Here is a 25,997-nt window from a genome sequence, read left to right as displayed (position 1 = left end):
TGTGTCTTTTTCCTTGCTCTGGCTAATGTATATTTAAAGAAACAGGCTTCTATAGCTATTGCTGCCTTCCAACAAGAATGCTATAATTTTATAAATTCACATCTTTCTCTAACTTTGGGACCCTGATTTCAATTCATTTTAAACAAATAGTTCTTGTGACAATTGTTTGCTTGTTGTAGTAAGCACAACTAAATTCCTGGAGAGAAAAAATCCATCACTGGGACATATTAATTCTGTAATACCTTTTATCTGTCTGTGTTTTCCCATTTTTAGAATTATTTCTTAAACCTGTTAACATGATTTTGAACATTTTGTGTCAGAAAATTTCTCCATAGTTTTCAACAGAATGAAGAAATGGGACCTCAATTTGGATTGAATTTTGAGCTTGACTTGGCTTTCAGTATTTGAAGCAAAATAATTTGTCTACCAAAACGTGTTCCTTGCCTTTTATAGCTTAAGGCTGTAATGAAGACAATGCATCACTTTTGTGATAATTGCTTGAATTACTATTCCAAGTGAATGGCCCACTTGGGTTGATCTTCACTTTCCACTAGTGAAAAAAAGTCAGCTTCTTTCTGTTATTTACTTTGTACTTTCTGTGCAACACCAAATCCTTGTTCCAAGACCACCAGAGTCGGTGGTAAGATTTCACTTGGTTTCCTGTGGTCTGTGTGCAAGGCAGCTGAGCCACCTGCATGGGAGGGTGACCTTTCCACCGCAGGCTCTCCCACCTCCATGGTGGCAATGCTCCTGCACTGCGCAACTCTTCAAAGTTTTCCTCACCTGACCTTCCAGGACTAGTTGATCACCCATTCCTTGGGGGACAGTGAAGTCAGTGCATGGGAAACATATATAGGGGTGAGTTTTTCTCTGTAACCTAATGCTGGGGTGAGAGGCAGAACTGCCCCCAAAGCCATATGGATGAGGAGCAGCTGATGCTGTACTGAGGGACTGATCCACGCTATGGACACCAAACCTCTCTGCAGAACAACTGGCTTGATTTTTATTTGTTAATTTCCACCCATGACAGGCCAGAGGGGGAACCAAGGCTGCGGGTGGGAATCCAGGTGCTGATTTCTTCTGTTGGCTCTCATCCCTGTTGACGAAAAGGTGGTCTTGCACTGAATGACTGTTAGAGAAGATCATAATTACTGTTGAAATGCTCAGACATTGCCTTTATTTTTTTAGAAATATGTTTTACTATAAGAAAAAAATCACTCTAACACTTTTGTGAAGATGCTGGCATTTTGGTTTGTAAATACAGCACGCTTTCTTAAGGCTATTTGCAGACCAGCATTGCCAAAGCTCTAGAACTGAGATTGTTTAAAATTATAAAGTGCCATACATTGATAAAAAGGCAAGTCCTTTACATCAGCCTGGACTCATTTATATTGTCTTATCAAGCGCAAGAGGGATTCTGTAAGAACTCTTGTAGTTTAAAAAACTGTGTTGTTAATTAAAAAGGAGGGTGTGTCAAGGCAGATGAGTTAATACAAGAAAAAAATTCAACCATGTTGCAAGTCACTGAAAAAACCCATGCATACATGGTTGCAAGATAAAGCAGCCCATCTGTGTAATTTACATAAATTATACTAGTTCCTAGCAGTCCCATACAATTGATGCAGCATCTAGAAATTAGCAGAGCATGGGGAGGTCCACACCCCCACCCTGCTTATTACAGTCCAGTGGCTGGGAACTGCAGATGTCATGGTGGGGGACACCACAGGAAGAACAGAACCAGTCACCAAGGGCTTCTTTTCCTCTTTAGTCAGGGTGTGCTTTCCTGCAACAGTCCCCCTACTCTTTGCGCAGTTGCACTGACCATTTCACCTGCATCTTCTACAGCACAGAGAGTGGTTTCCTGTGTCTTTGCCCCCTCTCTAGTTGCTTATTGCCATGTCTGAAGTCCCTTGCATCTGCCACTGTGGGGATGTGCTCTGCAGCTGCACATTTGTGGTTTAGTTGCATTGTGCCTTTGCAAAACTCTCAGGAAGTTACTCCTTTGCCTTGTGTGGTTTCCAGCACATAAAGCAAAGGAGTGGTTTTGCCTTTGATGTTCTTCTGGTTCCTCCAAGGGCCCAGTGATAATGATGACCAGTTTGTTGGGTTTTTTGTTTGGTTAGTTGTTTTGGTTTTTGGTTTGGGTTTTTTTTTAATATTCACTATACCATTATTTGTAGGTGAATTGTGAAGGCAAATAGCAGCAACAGTGATGTTACGTGCCTGCTAATCTATGCTGGAGAGTACGGGAAGCATGAACCTGAGTGTGCCATTTTATATTTGTTTATTTGTGTTAGCAGGAAGAGCATGAAGTTTGTGATTTTCAGTCTTATGTTGGCTTTTTCAATGTTTTTCTTCCACTGTAGTTGAGATGGATAGCCTTTCTGAACTATCCCAGCAAGGTGCCAACCATGTCAACTTCGGTCAGCAGCCGGTCCCAGGGAACACAGCCGAACAGCCTCCATCCCCTGTTCAGCTTTCTCATGGTAGTCAACCATCAGTTCGGACCCCGCTTCCAAACCTGCACCCTGGACTTGTATCTACTCCCATTAGCCCTCAGCTGGTAAATCAGCAGCTGGTAATGGCCCAGTTGCTGAATCAGCAGTATGCAGTGAACAGACTTCTAGCCCAGCAGTCCTTAAACCAACAGTACTTGAACCACCCTCCTCCTGTCAGTAGATCCATGAACAAGCCGTTGGAGCAGCAGGTCTCAACAAACACAGAGGTGTCTTCCGAAATCTACCAGTGGGTCCGTGATGAACTGAAACGAGCAGGAATCTCACAGGCAGTATTTGCACGTGTGGCTTTTAACCGAACTCAGGTCAGTCATCTTTTTCTCTTTCTTTTTTTCTTTAATCTAAGAGTCCCTTCTTTCTCTCTCTGTTTTGTAATTATCATCATTTAAGTCTCTCCTCATTTATGCCTTGTCACTTAGCTCCTGTGAAGGAACCACACTTCCTTGCAGGACCAGTGCCCATGTTGGTACAGTACAGAAATCTTCAGTGACTAGTTGTGGAAATACCCACTGTTCTTATAGACACCTTGGTTCCATTCCAGCTGTGATGGTTTACGAATAGGTGAATCTTCCCTGGAAAGGAAATGAACAGCTCTATGCAGAACCATTCACAAAGTCACCCAACAGATTGCCTTTTGTGTTGCAAAGGTATACTGACCACATTCATGCACTGAGCAATCTGTCTTCTTTTACAGGTATACTGGAGATGGTCTTTTATTCTTTTTATTTTAGGGAAAGTCCTAATAACATCTTTTCAGGCTCCTGAAAGGATTAAAAATTAAAAGCTTTATTTTTAGATCATCTACTCTACATGTATTTTTGTAGTTTGTTGCAAAAACAGTAGTTGCTGAGATTGCTGATGTCCACGTCAGAACATATACTTCAGCTCTTCAATGCAGAAAAAGCTAGCTAGCCCTAGCAAAGCTGATAAGTAACACTAAAATGTGTTATTTTTTACACCTGTTTTAGAAGCTAACCCTGTTATAATTTATTCTGCTCTATGAATTTAACTTAATGCCATGTTGCACGGAATTTAATCAAGCAGAAATTATGGAAGAAATGTCAGTATATCCAATACAAATAATAATAATATCTTAAAATTTAGAAATCTGTTATAATAGAAAATAAAATACAATATTTTTTGTACAGAAAATACTTTAAAAAAAGATGTAGGTAAATTTGCTTTGGATTCCACATTTTTTAACCTAAGGAACAAGTATTTGTCCATTATAGAATACAGTAAAAAAAAAATATCATAATTTGGGCTTCTCTTGAAATGTTGATGTGTTTTTCTGCATAGCTTAGATAATAAAAATTCCATTTCAAATGCACTGGTACCAGGTTTGAGTCAGCATGTCATTTGTAAGTGTTTTGAATTATTATTGCCTTAAAAATTTCTACATCCTCCTTTAGCTAAGAGAAAGTAGAGTCATTGTGTGAATTCTCTGTAGAGCTATGTGTGTGTATGTCTTTCCTTTTAGCAGCAGAGGTTTTCAAGATCTGGGTCTCTCATACAGAATTTCATGGGATACATGAACTCATGCAAAGGTTGCTTGTGTAAGTTAGGTCCAGGCAATTTTAGTTCTTATTTTTACAAAAAAATGACATAGAATTTTGTTTAATAGAGTGTTTAATATTTTAGCTATTGACAATACAAAGTATTGAATTGGTAATAGTAGCTTCAAGTCACAGTGGTTTGCAGCTACCATCTTACTTGGACAAAAAGTCAAGCAAATAATTCAGAAAATAAATAGTTTATTAAATATTTACTTGTTTCTCAGACTTGCCTAAAGGCATCTTGTTTTCCCTCAACTTTCTTCCCCCTCCAAAGTACAATTTGTTCTTTCTTTGTCAGCTAGCTTTTCTTACAGCTTTTGATCTATCATTTGTGCGTGAGCGCAATATTTGTTACCTGAATAAAAGCATGATTGGTTCTGACTGGACATTGAATTTATACGGCACAGTATGAGAAGATGCTCTTGAGATGTGATGAATGCAAGCGTAGAACCAGATTTCTAATGCAAATACTCATTCCTGATTTCTTTTTTTTAATGATTATTTATTTATTTTATTTCTTTTCATTATTAAATATTGTTGAAGCCTTTCACAGATGTTGTGGTTAGCCAGCTTGGTAAAACGTGTTCAAAGTGACCCAAAACTGTGAGGAAGCCCCAAAATGAACATTGAAAACAAAGCCCGTGAGGACATATGAAATAGATACGTAACATATTTGGGCAAATTTCAATCAAATCTACTCAACAAAACAGAATAGTATCTCTGTGTCCTACAAATTGTGTTAGCTAATCAAATTAATATTTGCAGATAGCTATGTAAGTTTATGTTATGTATTGTGGCAAATGTAGAGAACAGGAAAAATACTAAGAGCCTAAAAAATATTAGCCTTATTGTTGCCAAGAAATATCTCAGTATATTTTTCATATGAAGTGAAGCCCCACGGAAATCCAGAGTAGTTTGTTGTAGCACATTTCACCTTTGCAAAACTGAAAATTATTCATTTTACCAACAGTAACAGTTAATGTCCAAGCATAAACACAAGTAGAGATACCTGTGATTCTTAACATGAAAATATGTACATTTGTTCTGCTTGCTGTACTTGTGAATTCACCAGAGCTCATTCAAGGATACGTCATGTTTAATTAAAATTAGGGCAGCACTTTTATAGCTGATGCTATTTAGATGTTATTTTCTAATATTGATGTAATATCCTTTGTCTTTTTTCTTTTTCCTTTTTGGCTAGAGCAGGTGAAAGTGCTTGTTTAAATTCATCTACTGTTTTCTGAGATAAAAAGCTAACTCAGGCTTACCACTGACATTTTTGAAACTGTCATAAGCATATTTGAGCTGCATCCAGGGACCATATTGTGCCATCAGTTTCTAAAGGTAGAAGATCTCACTGAAATTGGTTAGGAGTTCTGCACAAAAAATCTCCAATGTTGAGATACGGTCTCGGATGAGGGGGGAGATCTGCTTTCAGTGTAAAAGTTAAGGAAGGAAGTGAGTGATAGAGTAGTTCAGCTTAATGTAAGAATGGACTTTAGTGGAGTTGACTGACCATGTTGACACATCTTGTTTTAAGACTTGTGCTCTACAATATGAATACAGAATTTGGTGGTGGTTTTAGATGGGAAGGGTGGGTTTTACAAGTTTAGTATGGAAGTTGAACACTTGGCCATGATTTTCAAGAATTTTTGATTTGGGAGCAAAAATAGCAAAAATTGACTAGAAATATTTGTACCTCTTCCCAGCTCAAATGAAAGAATTTGGTAAAATTACTTCTGAAAAATAGGATGTCTTTTGGGGGGATTTATTTTTTGGGGGGGTTGTTTTTTGTTTTGTGGTTTGTTGTGTTTTTTTAAATTATCATCTACTTATGAGGCAGAAAAAACTCTCAGACACACCTTGTAAAATTGAAACAGTGTCCTTAATATCCTCTTGGATAGCATCCCTCCTACTCTTAATTTCAAAATTGTAGTTTCAAAACTGTGTCGTTCTCAGGGAGTGCTTTGCTAAGTTTAATCAGAGGAGTCCAGATAGCTATGACTTGAATGAAAACTAACATCTACACAGGCACAATAGAACGGTTGTAGAAGCAAAAGCAGATTTGGATGATGGAGCACCTCTCCCCATAAGAAATTTTACAGTGATCCTTCTAAGAAGGCCTCAGAGTGCAGACGGTTCTGAAGTTTTGTCTTTCAGCAGTTGCGATTCCAGCTCACTGGCTGCAAGGAAACTGATTGACTCCTCTCATCCCTCTTTGTAATGCACCATGGAAAAGTTTGTTGAGTCAGGATTTGTGCTGGCAGATCCGAGTTTCACCTCAAGCGTGGCTACCAGTTGTGGCTCACCAAATGTGTCTGTTGGTCTCTATGTTAGCTAGGGTAATTTTGGTAAATTGATCCTATTGTGTTTCAGTTGCTGTTTGACTGAATGCGCAATAATTTTTCCAGTGGATGTCAGCGCAGACATCTCTGCTCTTTCGAAAGAGTATTTTCCTGCACTTTGCTGGCCAGAAAATGGCATTTGTAATCCACTTGCTGGATCCGGTGGCACCAAGTAGCCACAGGGGTGATGGTGCAGCCCTCAAAGCATGGCGCCCCACACCAGCTTCGGCCACAGCCTCCCATTAGCAGAGAGGCTCAGCCTGCCCCTGCAGATTTGCAGTCAAACTGGAAGGTTCTCTACTCTGTTTGTTCTTTTTGGGAGAGCTGAAGTGGAGCATAGGCTGAACCACCTTCGGAGCCCTAAACAAATAAACAAACTCCTTTACATTTCTGTTGTGTGTTTGTAAATGTAAACATGAGTCAGGAAATGGAAAGCTTGGATTCCCACAAGCAAGGCTGATGTTTGACTTGGAGGTGTAGCTTATTCCTGGTGCATGGCAGGCTAACATGTATGTGCTGTGCGAGCAAGGAATTGTGTTAGTCGTGGTTGTGGTTGGAACTGTAACTCTGGGCTGCCCATGTCTGTGTACACTTTCAAGCATAACACTGCATGAACCCAGGCACTGCTGTATAGAGGTGACCTCTTGGCTCCATCTTTGCGAAAGGAGAGGGAGTGCTTTTGCCATACCTGGCTGTTGTAATTTTTCTTCTTCCCACCAGTGACAGTTTTTAATCTCAAGGGTTTGGGGTACTTCTCTGTTTCTGCCATATACCTTTTCTCTAACCCTCTTTTCTGCTTCACCCCTATGCTTGTTTAAAATATTAGCTGCTGGGATATGATGCCTTTTCTCGTATGTGAAAACTTCTGTGTATTTAGGACTGTGCTAATACCAATTCTGGGCAATTGCTATTTCGAGGGAGAACGCTTGGATGCAATAAATGGCTCTGTGTAATTTTAAAACAAAATCCAAGTTTACACAAACCACCTTCTCAGGCACTTTTTTTTTTTTTCCCTTCCACTTTGTCTTTGGCACACTTTATTTTCCAGTAAAATGAAAAATGAAGATGGATTATTCAAAATTGATAACAGTAATGGACCATCATGTAATGTTTTATTGAATTTGAGTTCTGTAAATTATGTGGTAGAGAGAAATTTGCCTGCTTAAGTATAACAGAAATTGCCACTGTATTCATATAATTCTTCGTAGTGTAATTTAAGAAAAAGCACGCTATCCGTATCACTATTGAATAAAAGGTAAAAAGGTGCTATTACACTATCATGACAGCTCTCCTCTTGCTACTAAGCGACATAGATAAATGTGTCTGCTTATAACTTACTTGGCAGGGATCCAGACTGATGGGTGGAGCTTGTGAATAATCTTCCACCTGGACATCGGATGGGAGCACGCTGCAAAGGGGAGGAATAGCATTCAGGGATGTTCTGCATGTTTTGGGCAAATGTCTTCTGAGAGCCTTGAAGTTCTATCAGACTGATAAAATCTATTTGAATCAGTGATTACCTTCAAAGAGGGGACAAACCAGGGGCCAGACAGGCAGTGTTTTTGTTCATACTGGAATACACTTTCATTTATCTCAATTTTTAAAGAATTCATAATTAGCTTTTGAAAGCCCTGATAATTTTTATTGAACATTTTTGTGCAATTAGTAATGAATTATACTTGTGGTGACACATAAACTTTCTTTTTTTTTTTTCAATGGGATCTGGTAACATTTTAAGAAAATTAATTTCCAGTGAGGAAATAACACATTGGAGGAACAGTGAGGACCCTGAGCCTAACAGTATTGATAATTTCTCTGCAAAACATTTAGCTTTTATTCAACCTGAGGTACAATACCAGGAGATCACACAAAGACCTGTATTTTGGCAAACCCGTTCAAGCCTGGTAAAATGAACAGTAAATCTCTGCATGTCAGCATGGGGCAAGATGTGAGAGTTGATGTTTTCTTTCTAGGGTTTTTCTATTTTACATCTTGTCCAACAAACTTTAGCTGAAGTTTTGTTCTCAGAAAATTGAAGCAGTGCAAGGAAGCAATATTTGAAGCAGGGAAACTGTATTTTAAGACTTTGCCTGCGACTGGTACTACACCTTATGTTTCATATTGTTTCCTCACATATTCTGACCTTTAGGTTCAAAGCTCCTAGAAGCAAACACCTTCTCCTTGCCTTCTCCCTGCTCTCTCATCTCCTCTCCTCTCTCTGCATCTGTGTTGTCTCCTCTGCTTCTAGCTCATGGCAGTGATGGGGGAAGGAGAGGGGGATGAATGCTTAATGGCATTTCTAATCACCAAGAGGTGTCCTGCAGCAACGATTATACTGACAAATACAGGAAAAATCCAAAAACCTATTTTCTTTGTTTACTTATTTCACTGAGGGGAAAAAAGTTATACAAGAAAAACAGCCTTTTCTACTCTTTTTTTAGCTGCCCACTGTGTCGGAAGGACTTATACAAGCAAATATTTTCTATTATGGGCTGAAGTATTTTTCAAGTATGTTTGCTGTGGCTGCCACTGGGCTGGTTGGCTGACTATTAGTAAAGAGCCTCTTTTCCTGCCAGTCCACTTGAGTTTAGTTTCTCTTTCTCCTTTTTAGTCCTGGTTGTTTTCAGCACAGTAGCAGTCAGAAATCACATGTGTTTACAACTACCCGAAAAGAGGTTGTAGCAAGGTGGGTGCCAGTCTCCTCCCAAGGTACTGTTTCAATAGGTGAAGAGGAAATGCCCTCAAGTTGCACCATGGAAGGTTTAGATTGGCTATTAGGACAAAATTCTTCCTGGAAAGGGCTGTCAAGCATTGGAACTCACTGCCCAGGGAAGTGGTTGAGCCACCATCACTGGAGGTATTTAAAAGATGCGTAAATGTGGCACTGAGAGACATGGTTTAGTGGTGGACTTGGCAGTTCTTGGTTAATGGTTGGACCTGATCTTAAAGGTCTTTTCCAACCTAAACTATTCTGTAACATCCTATGCTCTGCAGCCAGCTTTGCCTCTCTTGGAGGATGTCATGTAACCCAATGGCTGACAAACAGCAGTAACTGTGTATTTGAGTACTTAGAAGTAGCAAAAAAAAAAATAAACATCAGACAAGAATTTAATTTCCATATTTGCTAGTAAGTAAGTTTATTATTAGACTAATTATTAAGAAAAATTTTAGAACTTATCCTCCACCCAAATGCCACTTTTGTCTGTAATTCATTTATTTGCCTTCTAAGTCTTTTTCTGGACACCAGAAAAGAGGAGGGAGGAAGAATAGTCCCAGATGGCCAAGCCTGCTCCATTGCTGAGAACCAAGCAAAATGACTGTGTAGGAAACCTGATGTGGTCTGTACAAGCCACTGGCGGCATGCTGTTGCCTGCAGCCTGCCCATCTCTGACATTGCTATACAGATGCCTTGTGTGCTGCTTTTCTCTAATTTCCCAGTGCTTGCTTTTATCTGTCCTTGCTGGACTTTGAACGTGGTCAAAGGACAAAAGTTGATTTTCGAAATTAGGAATGGAATTAGGAAAAGGGACCTGCATGGCAGGTGTTCAGATAAATAGCCCAGGCAATGGGGTGAGTGAGAATTAGGGCTGTTCTGGGGAAAAGAGGAGGTGGGAGGAGGAGGAGGGTGAAGGATAAGGGAGCATTCAACAGCGAGTTTCCTAACTTCTTGTTAAACTCCAGCGTACAACTCTCAGAACAAAACAACTCTCAGAACAAATATTGACTTGTAAAAGCACATGGACCTGAGTCAGTTAAGCAGTACTTTAGAAACATTTCCAGTTTATCATCTCAGATTAGTTGTGAAATATCACTTCCTTTCAAAGAGCTGTTTAAGTTGCTAGAAATGTGCAAAGCCATTTTTTTTTAGGTTGGCTATACGTTTTGTCTGGGAAGCCTGAGAACGCCCCAGTGTCATGCCTCTGGACTATCTGTATTTCACTTATTCTTAATGTCTTGTGATTGTCTGTCGACTGTGAAAGATTTCATGGCAAGTTAAGCCAGTAGAAAGAAGGAGACCTATTAGGCAGATCCAATTTATGTTGTATGTAAAACAGATGCTTAATAAAATTAAGGGTACAATTGAGGCTCTCTTCTCGCTACCTAAAATGCCATTAATATATTCCTCTGTGGAGTGAATAGTGTATTCGCTGCTCTCATTCTCAGCCCAGTGGAAAGAAGAAAGAGGATGGATAAGCAGTGGCTTTGGAGAGGACAGTTTTACAGGCGCTCACCTAGGCTAACTCTCTAGCATTTTTTTTTCTCCCCTCCCTACAGGGCTTGCTCTCAGAAATCCTCCGAAAGGAAGAGGATCCCAAGACTGCCTCGCAGTCCTTGCTGGTAAACCTTCGGGCTATGCAGAACTTCTTGCAGCTGCCAGAAGCTGAACGAGATCGAATTTACCAGGACGAAAGGGAAAGGAGCTTGAATGCAGCCTCCGCAATGGGCCCTGCACCTCTCATAAGCACACCACCTAGCCGGCCTCCACAAGTAAACCGCTCTCTCTGTCCCTGAGATTTGCTCTTTGTGTTTTTCTGCTGTCCTGCTGGGTGATACCTTTCTTACAAAGAAGAAAGTATTTCCTGTTGGCATGTTTTTAATGCTTGAGGAATCATTATTTGCAGTCCATATCACAAATTACATTTAAGAAGTATAATGGGTGATAGCAGCAGTTTATTACTACCTGTTTTCTAGTTTTAAGATAAATTCTATCCGTTACAGCTCCTACAGAGTTTTTTGTTCATTTTATTTAATTATTTAAGATTCTGGCTTTTAGCTGTCTTTTTTAATCTGTAATTCTCAGGTGTTGTTTTTAATGTTAGAAGTTCAAATAGCGATGTTGAAGGATTTGGACCACTAAATTGAGTGGAAATGAAAGCAGAAGTATGAATACATCATATTGTCTTTAAAATTATCTTCCAGAAAATGAACAGGTAAAACTAACAGGATGGAGAAAGAAGACTCCATCCCAAAATGCTGGGCACTCTTTTACCAGGTTGAGCTACTGACCACTGGGTAACATAACGGACTTGCTATATCCATCACTCTTGAAAGATATGGATATGGTTTTTAAAGCTTCATTTAGTACTTGTTCAAATGAAACTCCTATTGATTTCTGTAAAATCCAGTGGGGCTATTGGTTTAATTCTCTCACAGTGATGAAGTTTGGTCTAGTGGTATCCAGAAATTCAGTGGTGTAGTCCTTGTGTCTATCAAGGAAACTCTAATGATGATTTTAGGGTGCATGAGGAATACATGTGTGAGCTGTAGGAATGCATAGGATTTCTACAAAGAAAAAACACGGTTGTGAGTGAACACTCCAAGAACCTGTCTTTTCTGAAATACTTTGCATTGATGTGGCTCAAGATTGTACCTATGCAAGGAGAAAACAGACTGATCTGCATATGTGTGGGAATCATGGTGTATACACAGTCTGGATTTGCTATACAGAGCAAGGCTTTGGGGTTGTGGGAGTTTTGTGATGTTTGAGTACATAAACACAGCAGTTTTTTACTAACCAGGCTTAGGCTTGTGCTTATGACTCTCTGCTGTACTCGTTCTCAATGCTATAAATTCCTCAAGATTATTTTTCTAATTTTCCTGCACCTAATGGATACTAAAGACCACACTAAAGTAATGAGTAACAGAATTGTAACAAAATGAGGACAGATCAGTTTGACCTGCTGCAGTACTTTTCATGAAAAGAAATTCTTAGCAGAAAGAACAGACTGTCTAAAATTAATGGTCCAGTTTTGTTATCATTAACTAAGTTTGGTCTGTGAAATACCCTATAGATACTCTTCAAGGTAAAGGATGAGAATCTATTTACATAGTAATGCTTTAGTGGGAAATAGTTAAATATAGATAACTGTGTTTAAAATAACATTGGAGTTTGTTTTAATATCTGTACCTGCTCCCACAGCCCAGGTAATTCAGAGCAAAGGCTAACCCTCCTTCTTAACTTATCTCTTTCTACCAAGGTAATGTCTCAGTCTGTCTCAAGTGGTCTTGGGCAATTTCACAGCTAAAGAACAGAGTTAATTACAGGACCTTCCAGAAGGATGTCAAGTCAGAGGTAGTCCTTGTATTGGTTTTAATTCACACTTTAAACTGTATAAATCCCTGGCAGTCAGAAAGAAAGTGAGACTTAGGGGTTTTCTTAACTGACAAAACATACTGTAAGTCCAAATTTAGAGGTTGGAGGGGGGGATCTGTCTGTCTCTGCTGTGCTCTTGTTCATAATTACATTTCACTTTTTTTAGTAGCAGTCAGGAGTATAGTTAACCTAATTGTGACAGTTCAAAGTGGAAACAGCATACAGTTTTGATCCCTTTCAAAGGGAAAGCAAGGAAACCTTATAGACTAATACTTGATGTCTACAGAACAAAACAGTCATCTTTCTGGTTGTTATATTGTTCTCAGTCATTCAGCAAAATGTGCTTATTTTACCTAGTGGATGGATGGAGGATGTAGAAAACTCTGAGTTGTGATTCTGTGCTACTGTTTTACATGTTGCCAGAATTACTCACTTATAAACATGTGAAGCGCTTGCAACCTGCTACTGAATGTTTAGAGCTCCGAGTTTGAAAATTGAAACATCCTTGTTGGTAACATAAGTACACTTAATGCTAGAAATAATAGTTAAATTGTTCTAGTTTTTGCACTGGCAAGTATAACTACAAATTGTAGCAGAAATAAATTATAGTCAGGATACCGCAAAATTATTAATGCAAACTACTGCTCTGCCCCCCAAGTCCACAGTTCATTTAATATTTGATACTAAGGAAATAAAACTACTAGCATCCTTACTAATAAATTTATTAGAAGCAATTATTTAAAGTTCACTCTACAGGAATGCAGTATAAGATTTTTCTAGCTTAGCTGTCAGCTTCTTGGATGACTATTGAAAGACAAAATAGACCGTTTATCCTGACAACACAATTTACGGAACAGCCAACATATTTAATCTTAAATCTTTAGACTAGTGTAACATTTGAGACAATTAAACTATGAAACCATGAAAAATAGGAGCTAATATGCCACACATGAAGGTTTATTTTGCAATTGCAAGTTATCAGTTTCAGAAGGATGTGAAAATAAACATCCTGAAAAGGATCTATTTTGCATTTTTGTGTTGCCAACTGGTGGCCAGACAGTAGAGCAGACTTAACCATTTAGCAGCTGGGCTTGTTCTGTGTGAGTTTTGCGTACTGTTGCATGCAGAAACAGAAAACGTGACCTTGGAGGTCTGATAGGATAGTAGGAACTCACCAAGCATAAACCCTGGTGCCTGAGTTAGAAGGAACTGTGTTGAATTTATCTCATTTTTACAGCATTCTTGCTAGTTGCTACTTGAGCTAATGTATCTGGATTGTTTCCAATTCTTTTTTGAAATCCTTTAAGAAGCTATTTGTCCCCTTCACTTCTCGCTTTCTCTCTGACTTAAGCAAAAAACCAAACTCTTACCCTTTTTTTTTTTTTTTAAATTGAAATCATTAGCCTCTAATGCATGAGCTTTTGGGATACGTGTATAGCTCCCTAAGCTGGGCAAGTTGTAAAAGTCTGCTACTGTCTTCCATGCTGGTGGACTGAGCACAAGGAGTCAGCATACACAAGGATTTTCCCTTGGACATTGTTCATCTTGCTACGTCCTGGGGCAGAAGCCTGTCTGTCAGGCTCTTGGGCTCTGAAGTTTATAAATATTAGCACCTCCATCAGGTAGGTACTGCAGCACTGAGACAGTTTAACTTCTCCAACCTAGAAGGAAGAAAAAAAAGCCAATATTCCCCAAAGTAAATTTATGCTAAATTTTGGGGGTCATCACCTTCTGTAAACAGAGTTCATGTAATGTCAAGAGCAGAATATCATTTTAACAAGGTGATGTTTTAAGAAGTATTAGAAATATTGCATGAGTTATGGTTCTGGTTACTCAGTTAACAAAAAACTTCATTCCTGGCCTCCCTCTGACTATGGATAAATTGCAGTTCCTTCATGCTAAAGCAATTTCTGTTTGTGTCCCAGAGACAGGATTTCACTCTGGAAAGACTGGTCTAGAGGAGGACACTGCTTTTCTGGTGTTTGAGGACCAGTGAACCTCCATTGCAAGGAACTCTGTATAACATGAGCTCCTGTGAATCTTAACGGTAGAGCCTGGAGTTCAGATACATGCACACACCATGCATCGTCACCAGCAAAATTGTTACTCGAGAATTTGGTTGATAATCTTTGTGCCAAGTTGCATTTTAATGGAAGTAAAAATGCACAAAATAATAAATGCAACCCTCTCACCACCACCCCTCAAAAACCACCATGGAGGAGAGTTAATGGAAAACCCTGACACTTAACTATAACTGCACTTCCAGGCGCCACTGTAATAATGGAGTAGTAAACCTTGTCCTGATGAAAGCTGTTCTGAAAGCAGTAGCATTTATTGTGCCTCCTGTGCTATTTGCAGAGCAGAACTGAAAAGTAGTTTGTTTTGCCTGGAATGAACTACTTTATGAATTTTAATGTACAATCTAATATTAAAAGCTGAACCAGGATTAAAGAAGATTTTTGTTCCCAAGCTAAAACAGTACTTATGAGAATGTGTTATAAGAGACTTTTTTGTTTCACTTTCGATGGGGAAGAAGCGAGCTTCCGTGTTTGTGAAAACCTCTTCAGATTGGTTATCCCTTCTATAAAAAACTGTCCTTTGTTTAGGAAAATTGAATTAATCCAGAACTTCTTGCTGCTGTAATCAGTCTTATTTGATGAGTAGATGTATCTGGGCAGGCCATGAGGGGTTGGATGTGTTTGGGTTGGGTTTTTTTCCCAAGTATTTTCAGAAGACTAAATTGATTGGTGACAGGAAGATGGCCAAATGATTTTGTGATTCTTGGTGTGTTACATTTGTAAAATGTAGCTCCCTTGTTCAGTTAGTGCTTGCAAAATCTAGTTAAAAAAATTAGCTGATCTATGGTTTCTTTCCTAAACAAAAAATGTTGCTATAAGTGTGGGTGGTGTGCTTAAGTGTGGATAAGATGAGAGATTATGTTTTGTTTTGTTTTTCTCTCCAAAATGAATACTTTTTCCACCTCCTCTCCCAAGTCCTGAAGTTGCATCATTGGGGACTTTTTTGTTTTCTGTTCAGGCTTTTTGAGGAGGAGGGTGTTTTTTCAACCTAGCTTCAAACGGCCTCTGTCTTGAACTCAATTCTAAATTCAACACAACAGCCTAGATGCTTGCTATGTATAAATTATGAAACAATTTTATGTATGGATATTCTCCAAGAGGTTAATTAGCATTATTGCATGGAATTCATCAGACCAGAGCAAACCAATGGTCCATCTAGTCCAGCCAGAGTCTATACCTGATCTTTGAAATTACTAAGAGGCAGGGGAAGAATTTTTATACTTGGGCAATGATTTAAATTGGGGAGGGTGAGGGGATGGCTGTGAACAACAACTCTTAATAATTCCCGAACAGATAATTTTATAACTTTTAAGACTTCTATTCTCTTCAAGCTTCTGGGTCTAATATGGCTTTTTGATGCAAATGCCTCAACCCTGGAAGTGTTCAAGGCCAGGTTAGATGGAGCTTTGAGCAGCCTGGTATAGTGGAAAGTGTCCCTGCCCATGGCAGGGGGGTTGGAACTAGATGATTTTTAAAAGTCTCTTCCAGCCCAAACCATTCTATGATTCTGTATTAGTGGTTTCTGTTCTCTTCCTAATGCAATACCAGTTGAAGGCACCAGGAGTTTATTTAACTTCAGTGCTACATTAGATGCTGTTGAGTTTGTTGTACCTGTATAAAAACAGATGTGATTTACCAACCAGAATGAGGATTTTAGTAATTCCCCTGGGTTAAATGCATATCTGTAGTAAATTGGGTATTGAAAAGTGTGGACCAAGATACACAGTTTAAATTATGTCTCCAACATGGTGTGTAAGTCTTGGTTTTGATTATCTGGGTGTTTGCAACTCAGTTAAGTGGTCTGTGAAGTACTGCTCCAATGTGAAACTTGTCTTTTGAAGCTGAGTAGCAATCAAAAAGGCAATGTGCTAACAGAAGAGACGTTTTGATCAGGATCACAAGAGGAAAGTGTTTCCTTCCCAAAAGGTACCATGGACTTGTGTGTGCTAACTGAATACCATCATCTTCTCATCTTCCCCTTAGAACCCTGAGAGGTTAGTTACAAGTCAGAAATATTTCTTTGGGAATGAGTGAAATAACTTTGCCAAAATTTAAACCGGAGGTCCAAGAAGGTGTGTTGACAAAACCGTCTCATTTTCATTTTGTAGTTTATCTTAGCCTTATTTTGCAAGCAAGCAGAGAAGGCTGTCTCCAGTTGTATATTTAACATCACCAATGCTTGTCGGTTATCTTTTACTTTAAAGGTTATTAAATTGCCACTGATTTTGGAATTCCAAATGGTTTCACTGCATGGTATTCAGGAACTGCACCTGCTCTTGTGACCACATGCTGATTTGCCCAGTGTGAGGCATGTGTTTTCCTGCTCAGCGGTAGGAAGAAGGGATGTTCCTTTGCTGCTTCTCACACTGCCCACTGCCAGGTGCCTCAAATGTTTCTGAGCAGGTGTTGGACCAGGCTTGGCCATCCTTTACTGTAGCATTACCTGAAAATATGACACTGCGGAAGAGGAAGCACCTCTCTCTCCAGGTCATGTCTGCAAAGTACCAGTTATTATCAGATAAAAGCAAATCACAACATAAACTTTATGCCACATTCTGGGATTTCTCTTCATTTTCCTTTTTATTTAGGACTCATGTTTTCAGATACCAGAAAGTTGCTAAAGCCTGCCAGAAGGCTGCAGGTGGAGGTGTGTGTTGATGCCTTGTTCTTGCTGGGGTTCTGCCTCTTGCAGCTAATGGGCATGTGTTAGCACAGCTCCTTTTGAAAAGCATCATAGACAAATCAGGCTCAACAAGAGTGGTGTGCACTCCCACTTCCTGGACTAGATTATTTTATCCTGAAAGCACTATGGAGGATAGTTAACACAAATTGAGTGTGACATTTCTAGGAAAAAAATGGGCTGATGATTTGCCTAAGTAAATCTCTCACCTTTGACACTCATATTGTGAGACCTGTGACATATGAAAGCTCATAGAGAGTTAGATTAGAAAATAAATTATCATGTTGTCATGATTTCCCTTTGAACCTCAAGGGACTTTAGAGCACAGGAAGATGCTGACTTGCACTGGATTAAACTGATAGTGAAAGTGTGGGTTTAGGCACCTACTTAGAAGCACACTGAATCACCCTCTGGAAGTGCCAAGCTCTATCCATTAGATTTCAAGGTAGCCTGAATGACTAATTTAGGCTAGACGTGTAACTTCTGCATGGTTACACTAATGCAGCTCTCAAGAGCTTCAGTATGAACCAGTAGATTTCAATTGAAATCTAAAGGTTTGATTTTGCATCATCACCTTTTGGGTTCTTAGCAGAAATTTAATATGGCTTTCCTTTTCTCTGGTCTGCTTTAGGATTAGTGGTCCATTAGGTCCACTAATCTTGGGGAAGCATTGCAAGAGCAGCTGCAAAAGAAAGATGTTATCCTTAACTATTGAGAATAATGTAGGATAAGCTGAGTACCTGGTGGTGTTTTGTACCTCTCAACTGATATTGCAGAAACTGCTCTGTAGCCCTGGTGGGATGATTCTTGATGTCAAAACCTTGCTTCAGTCATTTTCAGAGGCCGAAGGAAAAGGTTTTCTTCTGCACATCATGTCACTACTGATGTATGTTTTGTTATTTTCCTTAATGCTGCAGATGCAGCACAGATGTGGTAGCGTAATCATTCTGTCTTGTTTTCATGCTTTTTTTTTTTAACCTGGACTGCAAGAAGAATAAATATTTGATGTATATAAGTGAAATACAACTGCAATTAAGGTTTAATGAATTTCATGAATGAATGGCTAAAATGTTCATTATTCTAAATTACTGCTTTCTTAAAAACAGCGTAAGAATTCAACAGGTAAGGTAATATTTTTTAAAGTTAAATCTAAAGCCACAACTTCTCTGCATTATCATGCGTTTGAGTGTACTGGACATAAGGCATGAATCAAAATATATCTGTCAGGGGGTTATTTCATTAGAGGTTCTTTTATGCTGCACTTACAATTTTCACTTAACTTGCATGGAGTAAAGAAATCATGTGAGCATTCACCAGTCCTTACAAGACTGTTTGACAGATTTGCACCTAATTTGTTTTATGCTGTTGAAAGTCGAAGTGGTCAGTTAATGATAACTCATATTTCAGATGCACTCACCTGTTAACAATATGCTGAATTTTCTTGTTTCCCAGTTGCCTGAACCACGAATAACTTATAATGTTAGATCTCTGAAAAGCTGAAAGAACATCAGAGCAAGATTGAATAAAAAGAGTAAAATGGAAAGGGGAGCTACTTGGGGAAGGAAAGAGAGGAAAATAACTTCTTCATAATGAAAAATATCTCATAAAATTTATTTTCTAGGTCAAAACTGCTTCTATTGCCACAGAGAGGAATGGAAAGACAGAAAATAATTCCATGAACATTAATGCTTCCATTTATGATGAGATTCAGCAGGAAATGAAGAGAGCTAAGGTGTCTCAAGCACTGTTTGCAAAGGTTGCGGCAACCAAAAGCCAGGTAAAGTTTGTTCCCAGAGCGCAGTGGCCTCCCTGTCTGTGTGATTATTTCCGCCATCCCATTTTTGATCTGTTCCTGTATGAGTTATAACAAATGGCTGGGTTAGCACACCAGCCTGGTACCACAACTTGGAGCTCCCTGTGAGTCCAAAGGTAACCTCTGGTTACCATTGGCCAGGCAGGTTGAGAAGCGTTTTTCCGAGATGCATCCCTCCCTCTTCCCCACCTGCAAGATGCTTTCTCTGCATGCCTCTGAGTCTTGAATGTCTCGGAAAGCATCAGGTTCATCAGTTCTTAGCTAGTGTGGACATGGCAGAAGCTGTGGGCAAGTTCTGTGTAGTGCTACCAAATTCATCTCGAGGCTTTGGTGTTTTGCAGTTACATGGTGCTGTTGAACTCTGAGGTTCTGCTTTTTGTGGAAATAGTTGGACTGACTAGTGAGGCTGTGGAGCAGCAGTGTTCATACCAAAAAACAAACAAAAAACTCCAGCAACTTATAGTTATACAGGTTACATCTGAGAAAACATGAATGATCTTTATGGAATATGATGGCTGCTTGTTGACTTGCATGTGTGCATATATTGCATATTCACTTTTAAGCCTTTGCTGTTTGGTTTCCTGTTTCGTTTTCTTCAAATGAAGAACTTTTGTCAAGTTTAGTGGCAAGAGAGGGAAATCAGCAAGCACTTGTTGGGTGTGATTATCGTAAGTGACGGAGTGCGCAAAAGCATTGATTTAAGTGAGAATGTGCTCAAGAAGTAAGTGAAAACATACAGAAAAATAGGAAAGACTAGAACCATGTTTATACCAACATTTGAAATAAATGGTATAGGTACCAAAGCTTGCAATGTAGAATTTTCATGTTAGATTAAATGTAAAGTCCACTTAATCACTACTCCTTTGCTAAAATTGTTTCATAGGAAAATACAGCATCTTCCAGGGAAAGCTGATAATGAAGTTAGATTAATGTTTCTTGGGCCATCAGCATTTTAGTGCTGGTTTTCTTGTCAACAGTTTTTAACTTTTGACTTCTGTGTTGTTCATGTCTTGGTGTTCACTTCATTGTACAGAAAGGATGTTGTCTCTTAAGTTATATGCTGTAAGGAACATTTAAAGGGATATTTTGGAAATGTTATATCAAAATGATTAAACTCAAGCTGTGGACTGTAAAAATTATAGCTTTATAGGCCACATGCCTGCCTACCCTTCAATCACTGTCAAAGTGATAATTTCTACAATAATATGTTTCTTTTATTGTGGGATTCTAAACACCAAGTGCTGTTTAAACATTAAACTGAATTGTTTATGTTAGTGCTGTACTCAGTGTGTCATACATCAGGCCACTATAATCTCCCGTGGAATGTAAAAATTCTGTCATGAATCATGGCTTGTATATCAGAAATTACTGTAATTTTGATTGGAAATTACAGGGCTCTTGAAATGTTTCTAATTATGATAGAATGTTACAGCAGCTTCCAACCTGTGTGCTCCTCAGATGTCTTTATTTACATGTCAAGACCTGGGGATAGAGAGCTGTCCATTTTCTACACCTTCCCCTTTCCATTGCAGTTCCCCACAAAACTAAGGTATGAAGCCAGTCTATTGGTCCACATAATTTTGATCTGATCTGATTTGTGTGATAGTATATTTATTTAAGTGCATAGTCTTAAAATTGCTAGGCGGGACAGCGCTTCCATGCAGACTTTAAAACAGACAGATAATCAAAGAGAAGCACAAAAGCTTCCAGAAGATGTGGTGCAGGATTTTTAGACCATTGATATAAAATTTAGTTTGTTGTACAAACTTTGTTACAAAGTATAGAAAGCAAGCAATACCAAATAGGTAGTTCTTTTTCCTTTTATTGTGGAGATCATGGTTGTATTCTCAGAGGTTATCTTTCTCTCCAGTTTAAGCAATGCAATGTCAACTTACATGTGAAGCAAGTGTCTGGGTCTGTAGTTAGCGATGCCATTTGTAGTAGAAAACTGCTTCAAAGAAGTAACCTCTTAGGTAAACTGGATGTGTTGGGGCTTCTCTAACCAGCTGCCTACTAGTTAGCCAATTAATAAACTTAAAATATGTAGCTCGGCCACATATATTTAAGAAGTTATCTGTATCATAAAAAATTCTGCATTGGGGCTTGTCAATGGTACAGAGAAATATTTCTGGGATAAAGAAGTCTCTCCTGCACCAAAAAGAGGCTTAATCAAACATATTACTAATAGAATCTCACTTGAGAGAGATCCATTGTTGTTTTGTTGTTGGTTTTGGGTTGTTGTTGGGTTTTTGTTTTTTGTTTTTAATTTGGAGACATTATTGGTTTCCTGCCTAGAACTGGAAATCCTAGAGTAATCACTTCCAGTTAGTGAAAAGTCTGGAGAATGCATATTAGAGAATGATGCGTTGGTTAATAGTTTTGTTTTTAATATCACTAAAATTGAACATTACTGCTCTTATCATATTTTGAATAGAAAAACTTGATTAACTCCTGAGTGTAGTCTGGAGTTGTGGTATAAAACAGTGTGTGACCTAAAACAGCTCTGCCATTAGCAGGGCAAAGATAGTTGTTTGCTGGAGGGCCTCTTTATTAATTTTGGTTTTTAAGAAACTGATTTGGGTCAACATTAGATTGGGTGTCTAAGCAGCTGGCATCTGCAAGGTGGCTGGGCTTGCCTGAGCCAGGAGACTGCAGATAATGTTCTGCTGACAAGAGCACTTTGTACAGAAGAGTTATTAAATGATGCGCTACAGAAGTTTCTATTTAGCTAGTGCTGAGGTAAAAAACAAGCATCTTCCCTTGTGCTGTGTTAGTGCATTTGGCAAGTTACCTGGTTTGACAGTGGACCACATGTAGGCCTGATGCCCAACAAACCAGCTGGCTACGGGGCCTCGGTCTGGCAGAGGTCATAGCACAGGGCAATGGTGGGCTGGAGGGAACAAGAAGAGATTGCAGTGATGTTAGTGAGGTCGAGCTCTGGCTTACATGAGTGATAATTTGTGTAATTCTAGTTTCATGGCACTCTTTGCTGGTGGCTTGTTGGCTTTCCCAAAGAAAAGGGACTGTCTTTGGAACAAGACTGGGGACTCAGAATATTCCTTCAGATGTTGAATTCTTTTCCCATATAAGAATGTATGCATTTTGTATATTTTTAAAGTTTCTATGTTTTTAAGAATCAATATATCACCTGCAACATAAATTAAAATCATTTTAAATTCAAAATATATACTTTAAAAGTTACTATGGTTCTACTGAGGAGCTAAGGAAGATATTGTAATTCAAATCGCTTGAATACATTGTATCTTTGGGGAGTTTTAGAACTGTAATTGACTAGAAATTAATGTCAGTATTTAAAACCTTACGTTTTTATTGCAAGTTGACTGCCTAATAGGTCTGCGTATTTTTTTCTTAGATTATGTTGAAAAGAGACTTTAGAAAAATGCATGCAAAAAAAAAAAGACAGAAGGGTTTACCAAATTCTTTGTGTCTGCTCCCAGGTTGTTGATTTTTTTGTGGCAGAATGGCAAAACTAGCAGCATCGTTTACTAAAATTGAACCAGCACACCTGAATAAGTCAAAATGAAAAGAATCCACACATAGATTTGTGTGGTACACGTTACTTGTACAGTTTAATCATACTGGGGGTTTATTAAATTTATAACCTGACAGCCTGATTCAAGTAATTATAAAAGCACATTCTTAATTTCGTTATTTCAAACAAAAAAAGTTGATTTGTGTAATGATCATTAAGGCATCATGGTTCAGTAACTGTGCATTGGTTACAATGTTTTCATGTGGGAGCCAGGAATGAGCTTTTTTTCTTGATAGTGACAGATGCTGAAATCTAATTTTATTCCATAAAAACAGACAAACAAACAAACCCCAAACCTAAAAACCCGGAGAGATGAAGCAAGTAGACTTCTAGTGTTTCTGTATGTTTGCTGTGGTTTGATAAGTTACATTTACGTTAACGGCTTATCCTGAAAAGCTGGGGCCTACACATGCTTGTATGAAGCTGGGAAGAAAGCAAAACTTTTCTGAAAATCATCCTATGTTGCTCAAGTTTTCTTAAATTTAGAAAATTACAGTTTGCAAAAACTGAAGTAATATAAACTTCCATATTCCAAGAGTCCCATATGTTACAGTATAAGGACATTAGCCTGCATTATTATACCTAAATGAGTTTATAGTAGAATAAATAGGTAAAAGTGCTTTCCTGCAGCATCAATCCTGTTATTTGCTGAATGTGGCTGGCTACATGAAAAAAAATGCCCTCCCTTCTCACTGAATAAAAATGCCTGTATGTTGAAGGTGAGACACTTGCCTCTCACAGAATTGTGCTCCAGTTTTAGTTTCAGAATAAAACTAGTGGAGTACTACACATACATCCAGAAACTTCATCTTATTACGAAGAGTTCTGACCCGTTACTTTGAGCTGTTGCGTTGTGTTGCCCAATTTCCTGTCCTTCTGCCCCCATCTTTCATTTTGGTTAGGCAGTTAGCCCCTTGGAAATGAGTTGTTTTGCATGCAAGACATAGAGATAAAATCACTGGTTCAGTCCATGCCAGGGACTTCATCCTAAGCCATCAGGCAAGTATTTTGTTCAGTGGTATTTTATTAGAAGTGTTTGACTTTTAGCCTTAGTGTGCACGTGGAGTGGCCTCCTCCAAAGGCTGTGTGCAGAGGCGCACCAGGTAGGCATTAAGCAGAGCATCTAACACTCTTGAGTAGAAGGGAAGGAGTTAAATGGGAAGGGAATGCTAAATATTGGCACTAAATTGCTTTTGGCATGCAAATGCCATGCTTTTCCTGACATAAATATTTTCAGAATAGGCCATTAGAGTTCAGGTATATAAAACCCTGCTTTTACTGGAAATTTTAATGTTGTAGTAAACCCAGAGATTTATAGTGAAAATTTGATGTCTGTTATCTCACTTTTTATCTTTTTAACCAGCAGTTTTATAAATGCTGTATCTTTGATCTGGCTTTTTCCATCTAGAGACTAAGCTATATACTCTAATAGGAAAGTCGTTTTTAAACAGCTTCCCACACTGAACAAGCATGGTATTGTGGATCTGGCACGAAGATGTAACATGCCATTACCGCAGATATAGAACAATCTATTCAACTATTTTCCAGCTGTGGGGAAAGAAACCTTTTTAATCACCACGAGTAACCAACCCTCTGGTAACAATGTGGCTTTAAGAGGGAGATCTTAAAATTTATTTCCAAAGCTGTTTCCTTGGGGCACTGCACCTCAGGCTGCCCCAGCAGGGTCCAGCCTAGGGAGCAGGAGTGGGCTCAGTCCTTTCCCATCTCCCTGTGTCAGGTCCTCTCCCGCCTTTGTCTCCCTCAGAGCAGCTGAGTCACTTCCTGGGTTTAAAACTTGGCTTAAAAACCCTCCTACCCCTTCCCCCCCCCCCCCCCCCGCCTTGGCATACAGTGAATTCTCTGTAGAGCGGAGAGGAATACTGCACAGGGAGACACGAGCTGGAAACAAATCGTGCTCTGATGTCTGCCTTTTTTTCACTGATCCACCTGGAAATAAATCCCTTGCCCTCATGGGAAGGTGAGATACAGTGGTTAGAAAGCACCCACTGCAGAAGTGCACCAAACAACAGTTTCCATTTATTTTATTTTACTATTTTGTTCTATTTTCCTCCACACTCTGCCACCCTTGGGTGATTGCTCTGGCAGCTGAAGAGGTGCCATGAGCAACAGGAGTCAGGATGGGATCGGGTGTCAGCAGGGATTGAAGAGGAAGAGTGTGAACTGAGAAAGCAAGATGGGCTTCTGCGCGCGATCAAGAATTGCCCCATAAAGCGACGTGTCATTCAGTGAAAACTGTGAAACTTGGCAGATAGAGCTGATTTGTTTCTTCCACAGAATACTATGTTGCAGAGTCATAGTATGTTCTGTCTCACCCAGGTCAGAGGGAAGGAGGTTTTCGGGTTTCTACTGCGGGAACAAAATGAATGCTTAAAGAGGTGCTCCCTCTGCCCCATGTCCTCATCTTTTTTTACAACATCTCAGTAGTAAAGGTTAAAACCTCAGGAAATTTCCTCAGGATTTTTTTTTGGTTTTTTTTTAATCAATTCTCAGAAAAAGGGTGTTAAAATTGAGTTCAGTTAACTCGTCACTCAACCTGGCTAGACCTGGAAAAGGGCCAGCACTGATTCTGGCCATATCCCACATTATTGGCATGACCTTGGTGGAGTGGGTTGACTTCAGTGAGTCTTGGGTCCCCGCTAGTAAAAAGTAAACAAAGATGCACTGAAGAGGAGCCTCCTTAAAATCTCCAAGGTGATTCATATAAATGTGCAATTGCCCATGGTAATCTGCATGGGGGGAGGGGGGAAGGCATTAAAACTTAAAATGGTTCAAGACGAAGGAAAAGGTACAGAATCGAAATTACTTAACTGGTAAGAGGATTACATTGACCTCTTCAGACAGCTCCTTGGGGCCATGCAGCCCTTTCAATACGTAAGGCAAAGGCTGGATTTGTTGACACACGGGTGAAAAAGTGTGTTTCTGGAGCATGCTTTCCATGTGGGGTCCAGCTAGAGGTTCCCAGAGAGGCGGGTGGCAGCGTGAGCTGTTCAGAAGCTCCTTACAATCCCCATAGAGGCCATTTAAAGAACAGGTAGCAGCTTCAAGAAATGCAGTATATTTGAGCCCTAAGGAGAGCTTCCCTGGAGGGATGCAGTGCACACCTGCCCTGTGTTGGTCAGGAGTGAATGCTTAATGGTGTCACAGCTTCAGCCTGCAGCACGTCCCTGGGAGGTGCTGGGGCTGGGATCACTCAGCGCCTGGCAGGATGTGGCCCTGCAGGTGGCCAGAAACAGCAAAGGGGGGCTCTTGGCTGATTTTTGTCTGATGGAAGGAGCACGGATGTGTGGGAGAAGCTAGAAGTACAAGCTGAAGTCATTAAATGTACAAATGAAAAAAGAGAG

General features: G+C 39.3%; 1 protein-coding gene and 1 long non-coding RNA gene across 11 annotated transcripts in view; both read left to right on the top strand.

Annotated features, from left to right (window-relative positions):
• The window catches only part of SATB1 (SATB homeobox 1), a 92,463-nt gene that overhangs the window by 46,486 nt on the left and 19,980 nt on the right, over nt 1-25,997 (top strand). For all 10 annotated transcript variants that reach the window (XM_061351059.1, XM_061351065.1, XM_061351060.1 and 7 more), the window contains 3 exons: nt 2,367-2,821; nt 10,693-10,905; nt 18,891-19,046. In XM_061351059.1, coding sequence (XP_061207043.1) covers nt 2,367-2,821; nt 10,693-10,905; nt 18,891-19,046 — 824 coding nt within the window. The remainder of the gene's footprint in view (nt 1-2,366; nt 2,822-10,692; nt 10,906-18,890; nt 19,047-25,997) is intronic.
• Nucleotides 19,759-22,924, top strand: LOC133211045 (uncharacterized). The gene is made up of 2 exons (XR_009725086.1): nt 19,759-19,803; nt 20,541-22,924. It is a non-coding gene; the product is annotated as an uncharacterized LOC133211045 (long non-coding RNA).

This window comes from Neopsephotus bourkii, unplaced genomic scaffold (assembly GCF_033783945.1).
Source record: "Neopsephotus bourkii isolate Nb327-2 ecotype Australia unplaced genomic scaffold, CSIRO-AGI_Nbou_v1 NB_549, whole genome shotgun sequence".
In the NCBI taxonomy this organism is placed as follows: domain Eukaryota; kingdom Metazoa; phylum Chordata; class Aves; order Psittaciformes; family Psittacidae; genus Neopsephotus; species Neopsephotus bourkii.
Note: the sequence above shows the minus strand (reverse complement) of the source record. Positions and strands in the feature narration are given on the sequence as shown.